General features: G+C 40.9%; 1 protein-coding gene across 1 annotated transcript in view; it reads left to right on the top strand.

Annotated features, from left to right (window-relative positions):
- lamb2 (laminin, beta 2 (laminin S)) overlaps positions 1-21229 on the top strand; it is a 50590-nt gene that overhangs the window by 12470 nt on the left and 16891 nt on the right. The window contains exons 3-13 of the mRNA XM_035160351.2: positions 6063-6232; positions 6343-6478; positions 9710-9783; positions 9929-10117; positions 11667-11730; positions 16067-16269; positions 16392-16512; positions 17214-17402; positions 18139-18318; positions 18774-18886; positions 20462-20541. Coding sequence (XP_035016242.2) covers positions 6063-6232; positions 6343-6478; positions 9710-9783; positions 9929-10117; positions 11667-11730; positions 16067-16269; positions 16392-16512; positions 17214-17402; positions 18139-18318; positions 18774-18886; positions 20462-20541 — 1519 coding nt within the window. The remainder of the gene's footprint in view (positions 1-6062; positions 6233-6342; positions 6479-9709; positions 9784-9928; positions 10118-11666; positions 11731-16066; positions 16270-16391; positions 16513-17213; positions 17403-18138; positions 18319-18773; positions 18887-20461; positions 20542-21229) is intronic.

The following is a 21229-nucleotide window of genomic DNA, read 5'->3' as shown; positions in this document are numbered from 1 at the left end:
CCAACCACTTTTGTGGACTCATCTTGTAGCCACAACAGAAACACTAAGTACATCCCCTGACAGCTGATCCTGGGACATAACTGGTGATTCAAAGAAAGAGCTTCAGACAAACGTTATACTCTGGATCATTTCCTGACATTATCTGGAGGGGATGCATATGACAACACAAATGTCTGAGTGAGAGGCTCCGGACTTGGTTTCATTGGTTTCTCCTGGGTTTCTTGTGCCTGCCCTCTTGTAAAATCTCTTAAGAATATGCATATTAACCAATGTGAAAACATGACAGGAGATCCTCTGAAGGATTCACTGCGAGCGAGTGGGTGTGTTGATGACGTTTCCAACATGTGACAGATGCAAAAATGAAAAAAACAAACATTTAGTATACAAATATCTCAGGATGAAAAACAGGAGCCACACCTTGGTGATTAGGGCTTTCTACATTTCTGTGTTGGTGTGAATGTGTCTGAGCGGAGAATCTCCTCTGCATTGTTCATGTGTGAAGGACAGACTCTGGAGAAAGTCTGAGCCCAATTGTGTGGAGTTCACGTCTGAAAACAGCTTTATATTCTTGGAGATTGACTTATTCTGTGTCTTGCTAAAAGTTGGATTAAATCTATAAAACTATCCTGTTGCTGTTAGTGCTTGCCACCAACTAAGAGTGGTGTACACAAACTAAGGTTTAAAAATGATAAACTGACATAGGAACGGATAAGATAATCCTTTATTCGTCTAAAAATATACATCAGTAAAAGTGATATTATGGAAATATAAAAAATAGAAATAATTAATAGGCCGACAGTGAGCGCAGCATATATACAATGAAAAGGATTGCACAGACAGAAATGAGTAATTACACAGTTCAATGAGTTAAATCTGAGTTTATGTTGAACTAAAGGACATGACAAGGTTACCAATCTTCTCATCCACCCTTTAGCAGCGGGGCTTTTCCAACTATGTCAAACCTTTCTGAAATAACACCTGTTTAGTTTGAATGTAAAATCAAACTTTGATGGGGCGATGGATATTAATGATACAGAGAAATACTTTACTTGGGATTTGAACCCATGGTTTCAGGGGCTTTAGGGTTACACAGAGCACAATATTTTATACAATATGTCATGCAAGAAAAGTGGCAAATGGCATCTTGATGCACTTATCAGCATCTCTCTTGACCCTTTTTCATCCTTCACCTGCTCCTGCTGCTCATAAGCACTGCACTTGCACAGTTAGAGCCTCTACTCTGAAACCTACACTCTTAGTATTTTTAAAGAGCTTTCAATACTACCAAGTGATAGACACCACCTTCCACTCTTTTCATACCTTCCTAACCTCCCCTAGCCTCTGCTTTCCTCTCTGGTTTACATCAAGGCAGCAGTGGTCTGATCACCGTCAACTATACGACTCTGGCGTCATCACCCTGTCAGGCCTGTGTGTTACAGCATCAGTGTGACAATAACAAGAAGCGATTCATCAGCTACACTGTTTAAATTCCTAATCATAGACATTTAAACTGACTGAGTTGTTCTATATTGTAGCACACACCACAGTTACCATAGAGATAGAGTAACAAATCACCTTCCTAAAGAAATACGGCATAACTTCTTTACACTGTAGTTATTTCAGTTCACGTGGTAAATGGTCTGTATTTATGTAGAGCTTTTCTAGTCTTGATGACCTCTCAAAGCTCTTTACAGAGCAGTTTTTGCCACACACTCACACATACAGTACAGTGCAGTGCATCTATGGGTAACACTTAATCTATCCCATATCACTCTAGTGGCACAGCTTTCAGAGGCAGTTTGGGGTTCAGTGTCTTGCCCAAGGACACCTCGGCACACAGAATGAACGGGATTGGGGCAGAAGCGCCGACCTTCTGGTTAATAGACGAATCGCTCTTCCTCCTGAGCCACAGCCGGCCCTGGTGCTATGAGCGGAGCTGTGACGACTGTGCAGTTTAACACAGACAGAAAACACACTAAGATAAAAGACAACATGAAAACCAATGATTAGACGACACATCAGACGTCTGCCTCGCTCCCGCTCCTCCCTGATCTCACCACACACACATGCACACACACCTTTGATAGTGTGCCAGTAGTTTTCAGATTAGATATCAAGTTGCGTCTGTGTGGGTTTTCCCACTGTCTGTCTGTACGAAAGCTCTGCGCTGGGTCTCCACCTCTTTTTCCTCAAATCCAATCAGCCATCTGACCTGCTCTGTTTGTGTTTGTTCACACTCTCTTCCTCTCCGTCTCCCACACTTAGATAAAGGATAACGGAATGACCTCAGGCCTGTATTATCAACGGCTGTCATGTCAGTTGTTGCTGATAATGATAAATGCTGAGCAGCTCAGATCGCTACCTTGTATTTGTAAGTCTAATAAATGTCTTCGCGTAGTCAACAAGTATATACTTGATGCCTGCATTCACTTGATAATTAGAGGGGCTGCACTGCTGTAGGTGTGTGTTTGTGACCCACATCTTATACCGACTTGTTACTCACTATGCTGGCACCAACCTGAGGCTTGTCCAGATGCCAGGCAAACACAGGTTTCCTCAAGCGTGTGGGTCAGGATTGTGTTTGTGTCCATGTGAACTCCTCCTCCACACAGTTCCCAGCAGGCCTCCTGTCAAGACCTGATTGCTGCGTCAGGCTGCGATAATAAGATGTCTCTGTCTACGTTAATCAGTGAGCATCCTGGGAGCGTCCAGACTCTGGCAGGTACAGCAGGCCGTCTCTCTTCATGCCTGTCAGCATTAAAAAGTTATGAAATCTCACTTTCCGAGGCACACAATTACAGAGAAAGCTGACATCATGGCAGACTCACAATTTTAAGATTTGTTCAGTCAGAGTCTGTTTGTATATTTAGTGAGAAAGGGCCTCTTTCCACTATGTGCTGTGAAGATAGGGGCAAATTATATGTCTAACATCCATGCACAACTCCTGATTCAGTAAGGTGAACATTTAAGTCATTGCTTGTTTACTGTTAGCTCTATAGCTTTGAGCAAAGTCAACCATCATTGAGTGTATTTTACAAATTGTTCCTGGTTCAATCACATCGTATAGGCATGTAAGTTGAGTATGAGTAGATTGATATGACGACGTTAGCAACTCGGCAAGTCTTTGGTTATGGTTTTCCGACTTGAGGTGGCTTGGACATGAACTGTCCCAATCGAGAACTATTTGAATAGATTATAATTCCCTAGGGGCCGTTACCAAGATGTCTGCCATGTGGTAAGACTTGCTTATAGGGTTGTCCTTATCTTCATGGTTATCTAGTATAAGTTAGCTTGCAACAAAATATGCTACAAGCTATTAAAGTAGGATACAGGCTAACTAAGAAACAGAATTTCAAAAAGCTGACCCTAACCCTAACCCAGGAAAGAACCCATTAAAGTTTGGTGTGGATCTGGATCAGGGGGCGCATCCAGGAAAGACAGTTTTCAACACTTTTGATGATTTCTCAGAGAATAATTCATGGATCTTGATAAAAGATCAGGCAGGGTACTGATATTAATGAGTGTGTGTGTAACAATAATTATTATTATTAATATGGTGCAAATCCAAATTAGAATCTGGATCGAGTGAATTTAAATCTGGTTTCACAAAAGATAGGCCTTGGCAGAGGTATACGCTTTACTGAATGCCATTCTAGTTCTTTGTATGATAATTTCTGCATAAAACAAAATAAATAAAAAATATAATTTAGCATTTAAACAAATATTTTTCTCTGCTCATGTATTTAGCGGTTCTCAGATTGACATCAGGACTTTTGTAATGTATGAGGAGCACTACCCTGCTGCAGCAGGCTACTCAGATGAAGCTGTGAGTTATGGGCTGTGTATGTGTGAATGTTTAACACTGATGATATAACACAGACTGATGTGGGAGAAGACTAAGCCTTGACTTTTTTAATCTGTTGTGGAATGTGAATATAAACCCTGTTAATTTGATTCACTGGACGTGTTTACATGTTGCATATTTTCACATATATATATATATATATAGGTCTCTCTACTATATAGAGGGAGGATTAGAAACACCTGTTGTTGACAGACTATAGATTGACAGCCGAACCCCTGGGTCCCCATGCACCCTCCTCATACCAGATTTCCTCATAGCTACACGCACGCACACACACACACACACACACACACACACACACACACACACACACACACACACACACACACACACACACACACACACACACACACACACACACACACACACACACACACACACACACACACACACAGAGACTACAGGACCCAGAGGTCTGTGGGAGGAGAAGATCTCATCAAGATGTCCAGTGGAATGTAATACAGCTTCTGCAGGATGTCATAGGTTTATAAGGTTTATTTTAACTCCCACACATAGCACAGCTCCTCAGTAACAACAAGGCTCCGGTGCCTTTATCACTGACAGACACACTATCTCTTAAAATGCTTCTCTACTTTTATGTCACATCATGTTTTAGTTTGAGCGATGACTAAATACTTATCATCGATTTTTGAAATCTTAAACTTCCAACCTTGCTGGTTTAAGTCAACCTCTGTTTGACCTGCATTGGGGAGTTTCTAGATTTAGCCGGTAGCTGGGGCCTCATGCCAGGTCAATTGTTTGGGACCCCTGCAGACTGTAGAGCCTGTTAACCTGCAGGGTTTCCTTCAGATAATCACGCTCCCACTGGATGTTGTCCCAACATTGAGCCGTGTAGGTGTGTGGGGGGGAGGGGGTCAGTCTCCAGACCATAATCCTGTGGTCGATGACCTTTATGATGTTTTTTATAAAAGAAGTGCATAATAAAGGAAGACAATTATAAGTTAAAAAACTATAATATAATTTACAAAAGTGTTCCTTTCAATGCACAAAAATTGTAATTAGGAGTTTAGTCAGCCATTAGACAGGGTGAATTGTGGGTCGATGTTCTCTCGTCCGTCCGGTTAGGTGGGGTTTCGCTCCAAACTAATTGACACCATGTCAAATAAGTTGGCCGTGCGTTTTTTGTTAAGTCAGATGAGCAAATCTACAACATGACATCATTTACAAACAGTAAGATAGATAGTCAACTTCATCTACTCTTGCTAAGGTTTAAAAATGTTTGGTCTGATTATAAAGTTAAAACTATTTAATATGGTTTAATAATTCATGTCGGCTATATACCCAATCAAGTTATCATGCAGGTTTCTTTTTTTTTACCAATTATCCAAGATTTTCTGTGGTTGACATGATAACATATAAAATATGGCCATTATTGGCTTCAGTGCCTCATTAGTTGTCACTTCTATGATGTTAAAAAGAAATGACTTAAATATATACAGTCTATGATTCTGAGCCATAAAGGAGAACAGATCTGGCATTGGTGTTGTAGAGTCGGATCATTGTTCTCAGGCTGTACTGCTTTGACTTCCAGATGGGCTGGAGTCATACAAATGAGTGACCTTTATCCTAATGTTATAGGTATATCAATGTTAGATTAAGACCACTGGACTTTCATCAAAACAAGGTTGTACTGCATAATTGAAATTCTAGAGAGCTAAATTTTACACAAATCATCCAATCAAAGTCTTTCTAAAGAAACTGCTCTCTGACTGTGCTCACTTGAGACTAGATTCATTAATACAGTACTTTCATCTGAAATATGAACCGTATGAGATCACAACTCTGAGGTTGATTAATCAGACTTAGAGTGGAAATGAGGCTCCATTGTCATAAATACAAGCGTAAATATAAAGCGTTGCTGTGATATCCCTTTAACAGACTGTCTGCACTTTATTCACCTCTTTATGTCTAAAGGACTTTGAATAACTGAGTTAGATTCTTACAGATTAAGTTCTTGAGTTTCTTGTAGTACTTCCCGTCCTGGAGTCTTTCTTCCTCAGGAAGTGATAAGAGCTTTACATGTTGTGTCTTTTTCTTTGACTGAAAAAAGGGGGTTGATTTCAATTTCGATTTTATATGCATGTAAACTCATGAATTGGTGCTGAATATCAATCATTTCACTCTGCGCTGGTTTTCTCTGCTGACTGTAATTAATTGTCTGTTTTCTCCCTCACAGTCGTGGCTGCTGCCGCTGCCCAGGTGCCCGACTACACCCACGGCTGCGCTCATGGCAGCTGCTACCCGGCAACAGGGGACTTGCTGGTCGGAAGGGAGAAGAATCTGAAGGCCTCATCTTCATGTGGGATGAGGAGAAAAGAGCCGTACTGTATCGTCAGTCATCTTCAGGTCAGTTGAGCACAAATTTGAGTTTTGTGCCTGTCTTTGTGATCTCTGTGTTTCTCATTGACCCCCAAACACTGACCTGTTGACACTGACCTTTTCCTGTCCTGCTGAAGGATGAGAAGAAGTGTTTTGACTGTGACTCTAGACGGCCATATGACCCCGTCTACAACACGATCAATCACCGGATAGACAACGTAATCACCACCTTCAAACCTCACCGCAAGAAGTCCTGGTGGCAATCTGAGAATGGTGAGTTTACAAACTAAAACACATGCATTTTGACTCAGTTGAATCAGTTTTAATCCCTGTCCATACTAACATGCCTGATAACGCATATCACATGACCACTCACATACTGGTGTTTAGCAGACATCGGCACTGTTACTGTGAGTAACACGTGGGCTATCTCTAATTTGTTATTCACGTGTTTCAAAACTATGCGACTATGTCTGAACAAAGCAAGTGAGATTTTTTAATTTGCTTTTTACGCCTCAACATCAGTGACTGCAGATATTATGTTTTTGGATGTTCAGTATGTCCATCTGATTCTTTCAAATATGATAACTCAGGAATGCCTTGGGCACGTTTGTGCTAAGTGTGACTCAAGAAAGAATCAAACTTTGGTGGTCAAAGGTCAAAAGTCACAGAGACCTCACAAATCAAAAGGCTTTTGACCATGACCCAAATCATGATTTCATACAATTTTCTGATAGGATAAAAAGAAAAAGTGATAGGTTGAAGGTCAACCTCACTATGACATCATTATGTTCGGCACAAACACCACTCATCCTCCTCCTCTTCTACATCAGCTTTGCTGTCGTTCACACAGCGTAGCAGCTACACAAGTAGATGACTGGGTTCATTTCTCTGTCAACACACAACCTGAGAAGGGTTTTCTCCTGTCATGAAGGGTTAGTAATGTTTCAATCTTTTGCTTGAGTACAAAGCTGCAAGACTTTGTTTCTTTTAACTTAAACTCTTTTAAAATTGATGTAATCAACTTTAGTTGAATTCTTTGTGTAACTTGACAGCAACACAGACATCAGAGAAACATTCAAACGCTTTATGTGCTCTAATTTAATGTCTTTGCTCTTTATTCAAGAATCTTGTGTAGATTTTTCTTTCACCTCATCAAAGCTGTGTTATGAATAGTCTCAACTTTCATATTCATTGCTAGAAATTTGCCTTAAACCTTTAATTAAAGCCCACTGAAGTAATAGGTTTGAAGTGCTCATAAAAGCATTGACAAAAAAGAAACTTCTCATACTGATGTTTCAATTTGGCTTCGCCAAAGTTGGTAAAACAGAATGACAATTAATGAGTTAATTTGGCCTCTAATTGTATATGAAAGCTATTACTATTAGAGGAATAGAGGCAGGATAGAGGGGAGGAGATATAAAAAGGCAACTGAGTGGATATTCTGAAGCAGAAATTATGCAGAAAATGGGAAAAAGAACCAAACACTGTGGCCAACATCCTCAGACCAGCTACAGATGAGTTTAATGACAGGGTAGGTTCTGCTCAGGCCTCTCAGCAGAGTAAGGAAACGGGGACGATAGAGGAAGGCGAAACGTTCTGACGCAGAGATAAAATTGGAAGATGATGGAACAGAGTGAGGGATGGTAGTAAGTTAAACTGGTGTATTTCCAGGTGTCCATAAATCTCCATGTCAATGAGTGAGTGCTGAGCTCTGTGTTGGACACAAGGCTCACTGCAGCTGTTTGTGAGCCATGGCACTGTAATGGAGTGCTGCTGATGACAGCACTGTGCATCACTACAGGACCCAGAATAGAACACAGACGAAGGAGCAGGGGGACAGGAAGTTTAGCAACTATTTTTACTCCTGGTTGCTGCTCCTTTTCCATGGCATCTTTGTGGCATTTCTCTGCTGAAAGTGGCACAGTTGGCCTATTTGATATGGATTACAGTGCTTTGATTGTGTGCACTCACTAGTTTGAATGGTCATTTCCTGGAGCTGCATGCATACAAGCAGCCATTATAAGGCACAGTTAGTGAGTGTCAGCTGCACAGAGGAGCAGGTGTGTGTCTGTTTCCTTTCTCCTCTCAGTCGAGTATGTATGACTTTCTCCAAAACTTCTCAGTTAGAAAGGCTCAACATTGACCCTTTGAATTATCCACTCACTCCCTTCCTGCTACCTCTCTTTCTCCCCCCTCTCCATCTCTCTGTTTTTCCTCCTCTCCGACTGGGTCACACCCTTCCTTCTCTTTCCTTCCTGTGCCTTTGTCAACTGTTGATTTGTGGCAGATTGTTTTTGCGTATGTTGCGCATGCATTTACCGGGAAGACAGTTCCAGTTGGTATGTTAAATTAAGTAGCTGCGAAAATCTGTAAACACCTGGACTCAATGCTAACGATTTAACATAAGAAAACACTTTTTTAGCCCTGATTTAGTCATGGCTTCCAATAGAGCATAACAGTGATCGCCCACTTTTAGAATGTCTCTGGTTCTGCAAGTAAATTTGGCTGATAATCAAAATCTATATTTAGAGAATGAATGGGAATTTTAACTCTTGAACAAAACTGTTGAGCTCTACATGGCTGAGTTGCAGGCTGTGAGGCCACAGTTATCAAAGCCATCAATGAGCTAAGAGACGCTAAAAGGAAGTTCTAGTGAGGATACATGCCCAATCCACTTTGGACTTTTTATCACATGCTTCAGTAGAAAGACCATGGAATCCCACACAGTGTGGAACTCACTCCATTACTACAATGTTCCCGTCCTCACACCCACACCAGATTTCTTTTCTATTCATGTCAAGAGGTTTTGATCCTTCACACCTGTCTTTAAGGATTTATGGTGTGCAAGATCTTAATTTGCAATTACGCTTTGCATCAGGTAAATAGTGTGTGCCACTTTCTTCACCTGCAAATGTTAAACTGGGGATTCCCCAGGATGCATGGATGTGTGTAGTTTTGCAAAGCATGTATTACAGTCATCATCTGTAACCTGCTTTTTCATTAGTGATTTGAATGTGTTAAAAAGAGTTGTGTGTCCTCTTCTTTAAAAAGTTACTGGATTACAGTGTTTAGTTTGTAAGGTGTAAAATGCATGTGCTGTGGCTTTTATGTATTCGTACACAGGAATGGGAAAGTCCTCTTGGCTTTGTGCTGCACACGGAACATGAGAGAAAGTCGTTTTCAGAGTAAAGTGGCCTTTCAGAATATTTGATGCCCTACAACTCAGGAAGTGCGTGGGATTTTCCGACTTGCTCGCTACATTTCTCCTGCCAAGACTGAATGTTTCCTGTCAAGACGCCATTCCGCGAGCCAAGAGCACGGAAGCTACTTCACTGACTGTCGCTAACCACTACACTCTATCATCCATCTCTGGCAGATGGATGATAGAGATGTAAAATAGGTGTAAATGATTTAAGACATGTTAAAATAACCGGCAAAACAAGCAAGTGGCTTTATGTAAACGTCTCTCTGTATCATTATCTTTGTGTGTGTCTCTCTCAGGAAAGTCTGATGTCTTTATCCAATTGAATCTGGAAGCAGAGTTTCATTTCACTCACTTGATCATGACCTACAAGGTAAAAATCCAAGCTGTTTTATTAACTTGACCTTCATCTACACGAAGCTGAAAAGAATGACTCACAATGACTCCAGTTGTGTTGTACCTTGTTGTATTTTTCAATAAAAAGTGTTGGGACACTGTGTGACATTCTTGTTTTGCAGACCTTCCGTCCAGCGGCCATGCTGATCGAACGCTCAGCAGATTTCGCTCGCACCTGGCAGGTCTACCGCTACTTCGCTCACGACTGCGCCACTGCCTTCCCAGGAATCTCCCAGGGTCCTTTGCGTAACATTAATGATATCATCTGTGAGTCGCGTTATTCTGACATTGAGCCTTCAACAGAGGGAGAGGTGAGCGACTGATTCAAGAAATAATCCTAAATGACAGGTCAAATGAGCTGTACAACACAAAAACTAAAGCACATTTTACTTTAGTGAATAAAATAAAAGTTTGACATTCATTGTTTAATTTCCTAATACATTGATTTTGATATGGAAGTAAGGTATTTTGGGGTTCTGAAGTTTCACATCTAATGTTCATGCACATACATTTAAGGAAATGTTCCATATTTTGGGAAACTTATTTACTTTCTCACCAAAAGGTAGATAAGATGATTAATACCACTCTCAGTCTATGAGCTTGGCATAAAGACTGTAAGCAGAAGCAAACTGCTGCATAGTCATGCTCTTTTAAGAGTTTTAATAAATCTGCCTATTTGTCTTGTATTTATTGTACAGGCTGTGCTCCATGGTCTCCCACCGCACCCCACACTCTTTCTCGATTCTCTTCAACTCATTTTGTTTAGCAGTGAGCATAGTGATGGAGCAAATGAAGGCTCTGCTGCAAGTTTGCTTTTTCTGAGTTTCCTTCACGGGGACGTTGTCCTGTTGGACCATGCCATCAAGCTGAGTCTGCTCATTAATCGGCATGGTTACCTGCTGCTTTAGTGTCGTTGTGGAGGTCACTAGTCAGAGAACCTCGATGTGAACCAGGCAGAGTTAATGGGCACAGCTGAGGTTAGTTGGCCAATTGCTCTTCCTGGATTAAAGAACAGCAGCAGAGCTGCCACAGGAAGCAGACACACAAGAGAAGGAAGTAGATTGAACGGAGCTGAGCCGCAACAAATTTATGTTTTGTTTAAATTTATGTTTGTTTATGATGATTCTGCTCCGTCTTATTCTTATTGAAAATATCTGAATTATCATGAGGATCAAGACCAAAAGTTTACCGTCATTTTCTCTGGTTTTACTGACTGCCAAGAGACAAATCTGTGAGTGGTTGCGTTAAATGTGGAATAAGAGCAGAGCAGCACATCCAAAAACTGTGGCAAACAAGTTTATTTCTACATTAAAACATGGTCATTCAAAGTTCTTTTTATCTAAAATAATGAATACTGAGTGTTAAATAAACATGTATGCCACAATGATGTAGGCTAATTAGTTTTACTTTTTTTCTTTTTTGTCTGCCTATAGTTGTTTAGTTGTATAGTTTTGGACCACATAGTCCTCTACATAGACGTCCCTATATAGTGAGTAGGGGAAAGCTGCAGGGGAATGGAGGATGGGTTTTGGAGGAGAAGCCCAACACACAAACAGAAAAACACACAAACCACTCTCCAATTGGATATAATGTGATGATAAGTAACATTTAAAGATGAGGTGGGCAGATCTTACTGTCAGAGCCTTGTCAGCTGTTTCTCTCTTTTTATCTATAAATAAGCTACAGAATTGACTCATCTTCTTGTCTAACTTTGACACGAACAAAGTAAGCAAATTTCCCAGAATGCCAAGTCACTCCTCCTTTAACACTCACGCTGCATAAGTGCTACTGTTTTTAATTAACATTTCAACTCTCAAATGGAATGTAATGTGTGTGAACAATATGTATTCCCTGGTCCAGGTCATCTACAGAGTGTTGGAGCCCGCAATCAGGATTGAAGATCCATACAGCCCGGACATCCAGAGTAGGTCACACTAAAACAAACATATTTTCAACAGCAGCTGATGATACACCATTACCCCGTTCAGACCTGATATTAACATCCGTCCTAAGTGATCCAATCACAAGCGGTCAGAGATAAGTACAGGTCTGAAGCTACCCTACTGCGTCCTGAGATCCGATCACCCAAACCACATTTGGAGGTTGTCTGAGACGCATGTTGCCACATTCATGGACCGTGAACGAAAATGCTGAAGCCCTCTGACCTGCTATCGTTTCAACTTATTTTTGTATTATATATTATATATATTAACACTGATCACCATATAATAATGGATACTTAAAAAATTGGTAAAGTAATTTTTTTCTCCCTCTCGCCCACACACACACACACACACACACACACACACACACACACACACACACACACACACACACACACACACACACACACACACACACACACACACACACTTAACGCTGTCCACTTGTGATCGAAAATCTCAGGACTGATGTGGATGCCGGATCTGAAAAGGACCTATGTTGTGATGAAAAAAGTTGTTGGATAAGATTTACGTTTCTTTTTGTTACAAAGCTTTAAATAATGTCAGCTAATGTAGAGCGTACCCTGTTGCTGTTTGTAACTGTGCAGCCAGATGTTTCCTTAGTTTAGGGGTATATAAAAGCTCTACAGCATAGGTAACAGCAGCTGTAAATAAGCTTTTATTTAAAAGATATAATTAAATACATCAATATAGTGGTTTAAATCAAGCAATAATATGGGAAATCATACACAGATTTTAAAGCGAAACCAGTTATTTCACAGAAAATTCTCTCCCATTCTTTAGTTGGTTTTGTTCACATTTGTCACCTTAAATCAAACCGGGCACAATTAGCTCTTGTTATCTAGCTGTGACACATTATGGACTGGAACAGCTTTTCTCTCTGGACCGTGAAACATGGCCCTGCTGTGTGGAAGCCATGGAGAGATGTGAAAAGCAGCTGTTTCTCTCCCACACAGCCTCGCTGTCCTGGCCCTCATGTTTAGACTGGCAGGACATGAGAGCTGTTCCCAGAAACCCGAGCTCGGTTTCCACTGCAGCAGCAGAGGTTGACTTGTCCTGTTGTTAAATAACTGGATGCAACTAGCCCTCGTGGAGAGCTCTGACCCCTGAACAATCCATATTTAATGTCTGTTGTTGTAAAGACAATGAATCACCATGCAGCCAATGTAGAACTTTTTGTCCTGACTTTAACCTATTCTGCCTCTTTAATTAGGAGACCATAACCCCAATCCCGACCCTGACTCGAACCTTAACCATCTAACATGTAAAGCATTTGACCAGCCGAGCCTTTGGGGAATAATACACAGCCTGAGAGGAAGCACGTCAGGGAGGCTTCTTTTCTGTCTGACTGCCTCTCTCTGTGTTCCAGCATTTGTTCAACTGGCCTTTCAAATTTTATACAATAAACTTCAGATCAACTATGCTCCGCAAGCAGCACTTCATAACACTTCCAAATACTCCATATACCTTTATAATCCTAGTTATGAAGAAAAAAATAATCTCTGTTTATTTCTATATCAGCTAGTGTTTGTTAAAAGAAATGCAGAGACTTTAGAGATTTTTGTCCCTCAGGTTTTGTTGCCGAAACATCAAATGTGCTGTTGTCTCTTATAATAACTTTCTATCCTAACAATTAACTTAAATAATGTTTTCTTTCTTCAAAAGTTAAGTTTCAAGATCAAAGCACTCAAGTTTTAAATGCATTTTTAGCCCCGTCAGTCACTTGATTAAAGGATAGCAGTCTATGGTCTCTCAAACATTCATGGTTCATAGAGGATGCCTCCTCGAACTACTTCCTGTCAGTATATTAGCATTAGCAGTTTCTTCCAGTAGTTTGGTTTATGGCTAAATACCAGCAAAACTAATTACATTCTAATTCTATGCTAATTTGCTAATGTTAGCATGCTTATATTACCATGTTAGCATTGTCATGAACATGTTAGCTTGCTGATGTTAGCATTTAAGCACTGCTGTGCCCAGTAGAACAAGATGGGCCACTAGCATGGCTGTAGACTTAGTCCTGTAATAAAGAAGTAATTATTTAAGGCATTTTTTACTTGGCATGGTGACATACCTGCTAAACCACAGCCTCACAGACTCTTCTATTTGTTAAGTGTTGTTGGTATTTCCGAAGTGATTTTATTCATTTCATCAGGAGAAACACCATTTGAAGAATGAACAAAATGTATTGCCATGCACAGTAAGAGATGAATGTGATGGGATGTAAATGGGTCTATTTAGTGGTTAGACCCAACATGATGTCATCAAGGTTTGAAGGTGGCATGGCTGCATAGTATAGGAAACCCACCAGAGGTCTAGACACTGGTGGTGGGAAATGGGATCTAGAAAATGTTGAGGATCTGAGGAATTGAGCTGATTAGAAGAGGAGAGTGAAAGGGAATGGTGAATGAATGAGACATAGAGAAAGTCTTTCTGATTGAACTGTAATGCTTCATTACAATTAATCAGGAAATGTGTATACTTACGCTTGAAATATAAAAATGTTGTCTGCAACTCACTACCTCTTACTCAACTCCATGAATATGTTCAGTTTGAAGTCACTGCCAGCTGACTAGCAGACTGTTCTCCGGTCTATATTACTGCATGAGGAGAAACAGACACTGCCATAGTGTAGTGTAGCTGGAGGGATTAGCTCTTGTCTGTCAGAGTGGGGCTCTGTTACTGCAGATAAAGTCAGCGGGGTAGGATCAGAGTGTGGAAGAATATAAATTCTCCCATGAAGCATTTCATCCATCTTAATGTAAGACTGCTCTTTCAACTGCAGCACAGTTTCAAATGACGTGAAAGTCGGGATAAAAAAAACAACTGTTTTAAATCTTTGTCGTATTCAGTTTTGTGGAGAAAAACAGCTTTAGAAGCAGATTCAATATAGACTGAAGTTCCTCTATTGCTAAATTATGAATGTTATGTTCATAATCATCATAATTATATGATAATAGGTATTCACTCTGAGCCTACTGGTATGCATATTTAATGGGGCCAGTATTGTAGTACTGTGTGTGTGTGTGTGTGTGTGTGTGTGTGTGTGTGTGTGTGTGTGTGTGTGTGTGTGTGTGTGTGTGTGTGTGTGTGTTTTCTGGTGAACAGCTTAACCTTAACAGCGTAGGTATTTCCATCCACTGCTCTTCTATCAGATTGACAAGGTGATGAGACAAATACATCTCTGTGGAAAGAAGTCATTTTATGTCTCCCCAGTAAAAAACAAATATTCAAATCATTTTAGGGAGGGTTAAGAGGCAGGATGTGGGAAGAACCATTTCAACACCCCATTCCATTACTGTCCGTCATTTTCAGATTTTCCATCGTCCAGGAATGTACTTCATTCATACAAATTAGAAATAAGCAATAAACGTTAATAAATTGAATAACAAAATCCATTCATTGCAAAAACCTACTCTAGAGTTCAGCAAAAACAAATACAGTATAAGGCTTCATCCGTATGAAATTGTCAATGGAATCTTCCAAAGTTAATGTTTTCAGTATGAAATTCCTTCTTTGTGTGGCTGTGGTCCAATAGCCACACAAAGCAATCCATACCTTTAACTAGAATTGCACTCAGTCGAGCGCATACCAAGGCCCCACAGTCCCCTTATGAAACAACATTTGAATTCAGTAGATCCAGATTAATTTCACATCTGCACCAAATTACACACACTTGTCAATATCAGTCCTCTAAACATGTTGGATTTTAAAAAATCAAGATCCATGAATTTTCCTTAGAGAAATCAACGAAACTGTGGTAAAATACCCTATCTCAAAATGTTCAAGAAAGTGGAAAAGAAATCCTGGATCAAACAAACAAACAAACAAACAAACAAACAAACAAACAAACAAAAACATAATTGGTTGTGTAACTCTGATTTGTATTTGTATATGGCAACTGGTCTGTGTAATTATTAAAGATACGATTTTTAGAGATAAAAGATGATAAATAGATGCTGTTTTTAAATGATTGAAAAAGTTAAAAAGTCTTAGCCCTTCCATGTAGCTTATAAAATTGTTTCATTGTTTAAGTGGTGAACGTTATCAACATGTCATCAGGATTTAAACTGCGCCTCCTAAAGTTCCATATATGTGGTTCCTCCAAACTCTGAGGACTAACTACTCCCCAGACCATCTCAGATCATCAACTGTTGTTCACCCATAATGCTTTGCCACACAGCTTTTTCCCGCCCCACTGGCCCAGACTGGGAAAAATATGCTGTTGTGCAGTTGTCCACAAGACAACACCATGTTCTTCCTCCACTTAGTCTCTTCATGTCTTCTTGTCCACAGACCAGCTGAAGATCACAAACCTGAGAGTGAACTTCACCAAACTTCACACACTGGGAGACAACCTGCTGGACCCGAGAGCAGAAATAAAGGAGAAGTATTACTATGCCATATATGAGCTTGTCATACGAGGAAACTGCTTTTGCTACGGCCACGCCTCCGAGTGCGCCCCCATCAACGGCATCAGGGATGATATAGAAGGAATGGTGAGATTACACCCACCCACCCACACACACACCCACCCACCCACACACACACACACACACACACACACACTCATCCCCAAACAGTTTGAAGCAACTCTCCTTCCCTTTCCTCTCGTTTTAAGGTTCACGGCAGGTGTGTGTGTAACCATAACACCAAGGGTTTGAACTGTGAGCTATGTGAGGACTTCCACAATGACCTGCCCTGGAAACCAGCTGAGGGACGCAACACCAACGCCTGCAAGAGTGAGTCCTGAAGAGACAGCCCAATGGACATTAAAGGGATAGTTCACCGAAAAGTTCACTCCTTATCTACTCCCCCTTATGCCGATGGAGGGGTGGGTGAAGTGCTTGAGTGCACAAAACACTTTTGGAGTTTCAGGGGTAAACAGCGTTGCAGCCAAATCCAATACATTTGAAGTAACTGGGGACTCCTTCTTCAGACGTAATAAAACTACAGAAAAAATCCGTAACATGCCTCCATACTGCTCCTGTGGTGTCATCCAAATGTCCGGAAGCCAGACATTCAAATTCGACTTGAAACTGCGTAATTTTTTCTGCAGTTCTTGCGAGAACTTGTGAGTATCGCAAGAACTCTCAAGAACTGCAGTTACTGCAGCAGTAACTAAGGCTTTAGCTGCAATGCTGTTTACCCCTGAAACTCCCAAAATGTTTTAAGGACTCAAACACTTCCCCCACCCCTCCATCAGTACAGTGTTGAGTAGATGAATGAATTTTCATTCTTGGGTGAACTATCCCTTTAAGTGTGGTGCAACAGCAGAACTTTATATATCGCGATAGTTAGCTAAATGACAGAGTTATTTACACATTAAAAGATATAACCTGAGCTGCTTTTTGGACTTTAATCTCTCGAAGAAAGTGGAAATGAAAAAGCAGAATAACATAATTTATGACTAATCTGTTGGAATTCATAACCTGTTTTGTAGAGTGTAACTGTAACGGCCACTCCACCACGTGCCACTTTGACATGGCGGTGTATTTGGCCACGGCTAACACCAGCGGAGGAGTGTGTGACGACTGTCAGCACAACACCATGGGACGTAACTGTGAGATGTGCAAACCGTTCTACTACAAAGACCCCATCAAGGATATGAGGGACCCACGCGTTTGCGTAGGTGAGTGTCTTTGTGTGGCTCATTAGGGGATTGTCTGTCTGTCTGTGGAATGCATATCTCGCGACTTTTCATACTGGGCATGTATAATCGTAGTGATCCAGGGGAGTGCAGTATTAAATTTGGTGCAATTTGGACACTTATTCATTTATTGGAAATTGAATAAACAGGCAACGAGCACTCTTTAGCAGTCAGTGGGGGCGGGGCAGTGTGCCTTCAGTCTGTGGACCAAGTTCTTCTCCTACGTTCTTAGATAAACTATAGTAGCGGTCGGCAACTGGTGGCCTGCGGCAAACAAAACCTGTCCTGCCAGATCAATTTGATCATTTTGTTTAACAATAAGTCATTCAAGCTTTTACAAAGTATATAAACCAAACAAATGAACAGTAAAAAAGCAAATTCAGTTTAATTTTATGAAAAGCATTGACTGTAAAATCTTCATTGCAGATAAGCCAGGTAGGATGAACACAAAGTTTTCTAACTTCACTCTGCACCATATACTATTTATAAAAAGCCCTGCACACAACTGTTTGATGAGGACTCACTAATGATGAGGAAAGTAGCTCCAGAGCTTTAGCACAGGACAAGAGAACAGAGCATTCCAAACAGGCAGGTTTAGAACAGGCACTGCAGTAATATATTTAAACACAAAGTTTTATTCCAACACATCATAACATAAACTCACACACAAGCCAGACAAACTGAGCACATAACATTTAACTTCTCCTCTGTCCCATAGCGTGTGACTGCGACCCGGATGGTTCTCAGAATGGGGGGATGTGCGACAGCCACACAGACCCTTCCCTCGGCATGGTGGGAGGTCAGTGCCGTTGCAAGGCCAACGTCGAGGGGCCGCGTTGCGACAAGTGTAAAACCGGCTTCTTTGGCCTGAGCGCCGAAAACCCTCAGGGCTGCCAACGTGAGTACATTCTCTGCGACTGCTCACACAAGCACAAAAATGTTGTAACAACCTAGATTGTCCATTCTGAGATGAGGTTCCTCATGTATTCCACAATGTATATTTGCAAAAGATGCTGTATAGAGATCTGATACTTTATAATAAATGGTCTTTTAATGTTATGATAAAATCATATCATTAAATTGAAATCTATAAAGATTCAAACTACATAAACGCCTACACTCTTTATTACAAACAGGACTGTCTTACGGCATTAACTAAACTCAATGGAACTCGGGCCATCTCCCAATGGGCTCAGTACCTGATCACAGTGAAAGTTATGACAGTGCCTGCAGTTTATTTTTCTTTCTTTTTTTTGATGTTGATGATTTTTTGTTCCAATGTGCTGCAGTAACTAGTTGTGTGTGAGTAAACGTCGTGACTTTTGCCCTCTGCCCTGTGCCCTCGCTCTGCAGCTTGCTGGTGCGACAACAGAGGAACCGTGTTAGGAAGCTCCCAGTGTGACCCCATCAGTGGAGACTGCTTCTGCAAGCGACTCGTCACTGGACGCAGCTGTGACCAGTGTCTGGTAAGACGACGTAGCAATAAGACTTGTCTTTTTAGGCTTAAAGGGATAGTTCACAGAAAAATGAAAATTCACTCATCATCTACTCATCACTATGCCGATGAAGGTACAATCCGATACAGTAGTAGTAACTAGCGACCTATACTTCAGACGTGTAAGACAACGGAAAAAAACACAACATGCCTCCATACCGCTCGTGTGGTGTCATCCAAGTGTCCACAAGCCCCAACCTTCATATTCGACTCGAAAAGAGGTAATTTATACCTTGTTTTAAGCCTAAAAGTCCACTGGAATTGACTAAGCTAGCGGACGTAGCCACACGATGGTGTGTCCGAAGGGCTATGAATGCACCTCAAGGGAAGATATCAGTGGACATTTAGGCTCAAAACATTGTGTAAATTACGCAGTTTCAAGTCAAATATGAATGTCGGGGCTTGCTTTCTGTTTGTTTTCTGACGTAAATGGAGAATCTGATATTTTCTTTCTTCCTTGTTTTTTCTATATATATATATATAAATTGACTTTTCTTACTTACTTACAAACTTACTATTGGTAGTAATGTGGGGTTGAACAAAATACCCTCCCATATTTCCGCTGACCTTTATGTCTACAAAGGGAGCGGGTCCTCCTCCACAGAATCTGTCATGGAGCACCACCAAATTTCTACAGCAGACCAGAGTGAACAAACTAGAAACTGGCTGTTGAGAGGACGATTTACATTTTATGATATTTTTACACATACTTGAAAGGAAGGAAGGGGAAAGGGAGGGGAATTCAGTTTGTTGCAATCTGTCGCCTTACCACTAGATGTCACTAAATCTTACACACTGACCCTTTAAATTTGAATGAAGGCAAGTCTAATTGGTTGATGATGCTTCTTTGCTTTTCACTCTGTTCCTTTCTCCTGTTTATCTCCCACACTTTCTGCCCCAGCAGCCTGAGATGTGATGTGGTGATCAGCTTCCTTCTCTAATTAAACCTGTTGTCCCAAAGCTACTCAGCCAGGAATAGTGTAGGCAGGAATGTGAGCCTGTGCTCTGTGTCTAAATTTAGCCCAGGGATTTGAGACTTGTCCGGTTGGTGTGGGTTACAGCAGGCCTAAAATGGTCAGGGCCTGGACCTGGTCCGAAAGCGGCTCCTGACAGTGCAGAGCCTCATTTTGGAAACAATAATGTCATCAGTGGAAATAATATTTGAATGAATCCTTCTGAAGAGAAAATGTACATTACTGTCACTGTGGTGAAACGGAACTAATATAGACATTATATGCAAACGTACACATACAAAGAAGCTGCCTCAGAAAAAAATATATATACATTGTAAAGCTCTATTTTAAAGAGAAGATCTGACAAAGTTAACTAGAAGGAACAAGGTAGTAATAAAATAACCCTGAAGGCAATGCATGATGTTTTATTGGATTAGAGAGCTGGGTGTAATATTAATGGCTCACACACAGTCATGCCAGTCAAGCTGCTGTGGAAGTTCCCCTCAGTCCATACAGTAATAGCATGTGATACATCATGTCTGTCTGGAGCTAACTGTCTGTCTCCCCGTCCCTCTGTCCTCCTCTGTTTCCAGCCTGAACACTGGGCACTGAACCACGACCTGAACGGCTGCAGAGGTTGCGAGTGTGACATCGGAGGAGCGCTGGACAACCTGTGAGTGGCACTGTAGTCTCAGTCTGGAGTATAACATCACGTCTGTGGCTGTTAGAAATTATTAGTTTTTGTCTTTAACAACATCTAGAAACTGATCATTATCCCCAAAGCAGCAGCTGCAGCATCAGATTTATTGGCCTCCACCTTTTACCCTGGGAGCAGTCATTTTTTACACTTCTTGTTAAATGTTATGATATCCTTGATATCCTATATTCAAACACAATGCACTGATACAGTTACCCATTGATAATAGAAACATGACTCTAGATCTCTCAGTCAGTCAGGCCACTGTTTTAATCCAAACTTCTATTAGATCTATGCTATAGAAACATTCACAAACATTTATGATCCCCAGTGGATGACTCATACTGACTGTGGGCAGCCCCTAACATGTCCTGTTGTACCACTAGAATTTAAAAGTGAACTAAGTTATTACTTTGCCTCCGTGCCGGCAACAGCCATTAGCCAGAGGCATTATGTTTTTTGGGATGTCAGTCTGTACGTACATCAATCCCGTTCTCATGAAGGCGATAACTGAAAAACATCATGAGGGAATTTCTTCAAATTTGGTACAAACATTCACTTGGACTCAAAGATTAAACTTCAGAACTGCCAGTAGGGAAGTTCATTAGATCTGGCAAAAACATTGACTTTGACTCATGGATGACTTCATTAGAATTTGGTGGAC

This window comes from Hippoglossus stenolepis, chromosome 6, assembly GCF_022539355.2.
Source record: "Hippoglossus stenolepis isolate QCI-W04-F060 chromosome 6, HSTE1.2, whole genome shotgun sequence".
Lineage (NCBI taxonomy): Eukaryota > Metazoa > Chordata > Actinopteri > Pleuronectiformes > Pleuronectidae > Hippoglossus > Hippoglossus stenolepis.
Note: the sequence above shows the minus strand (reverse complement) of the source record. Positions and strands in the feature narration are given on the sequence as shown.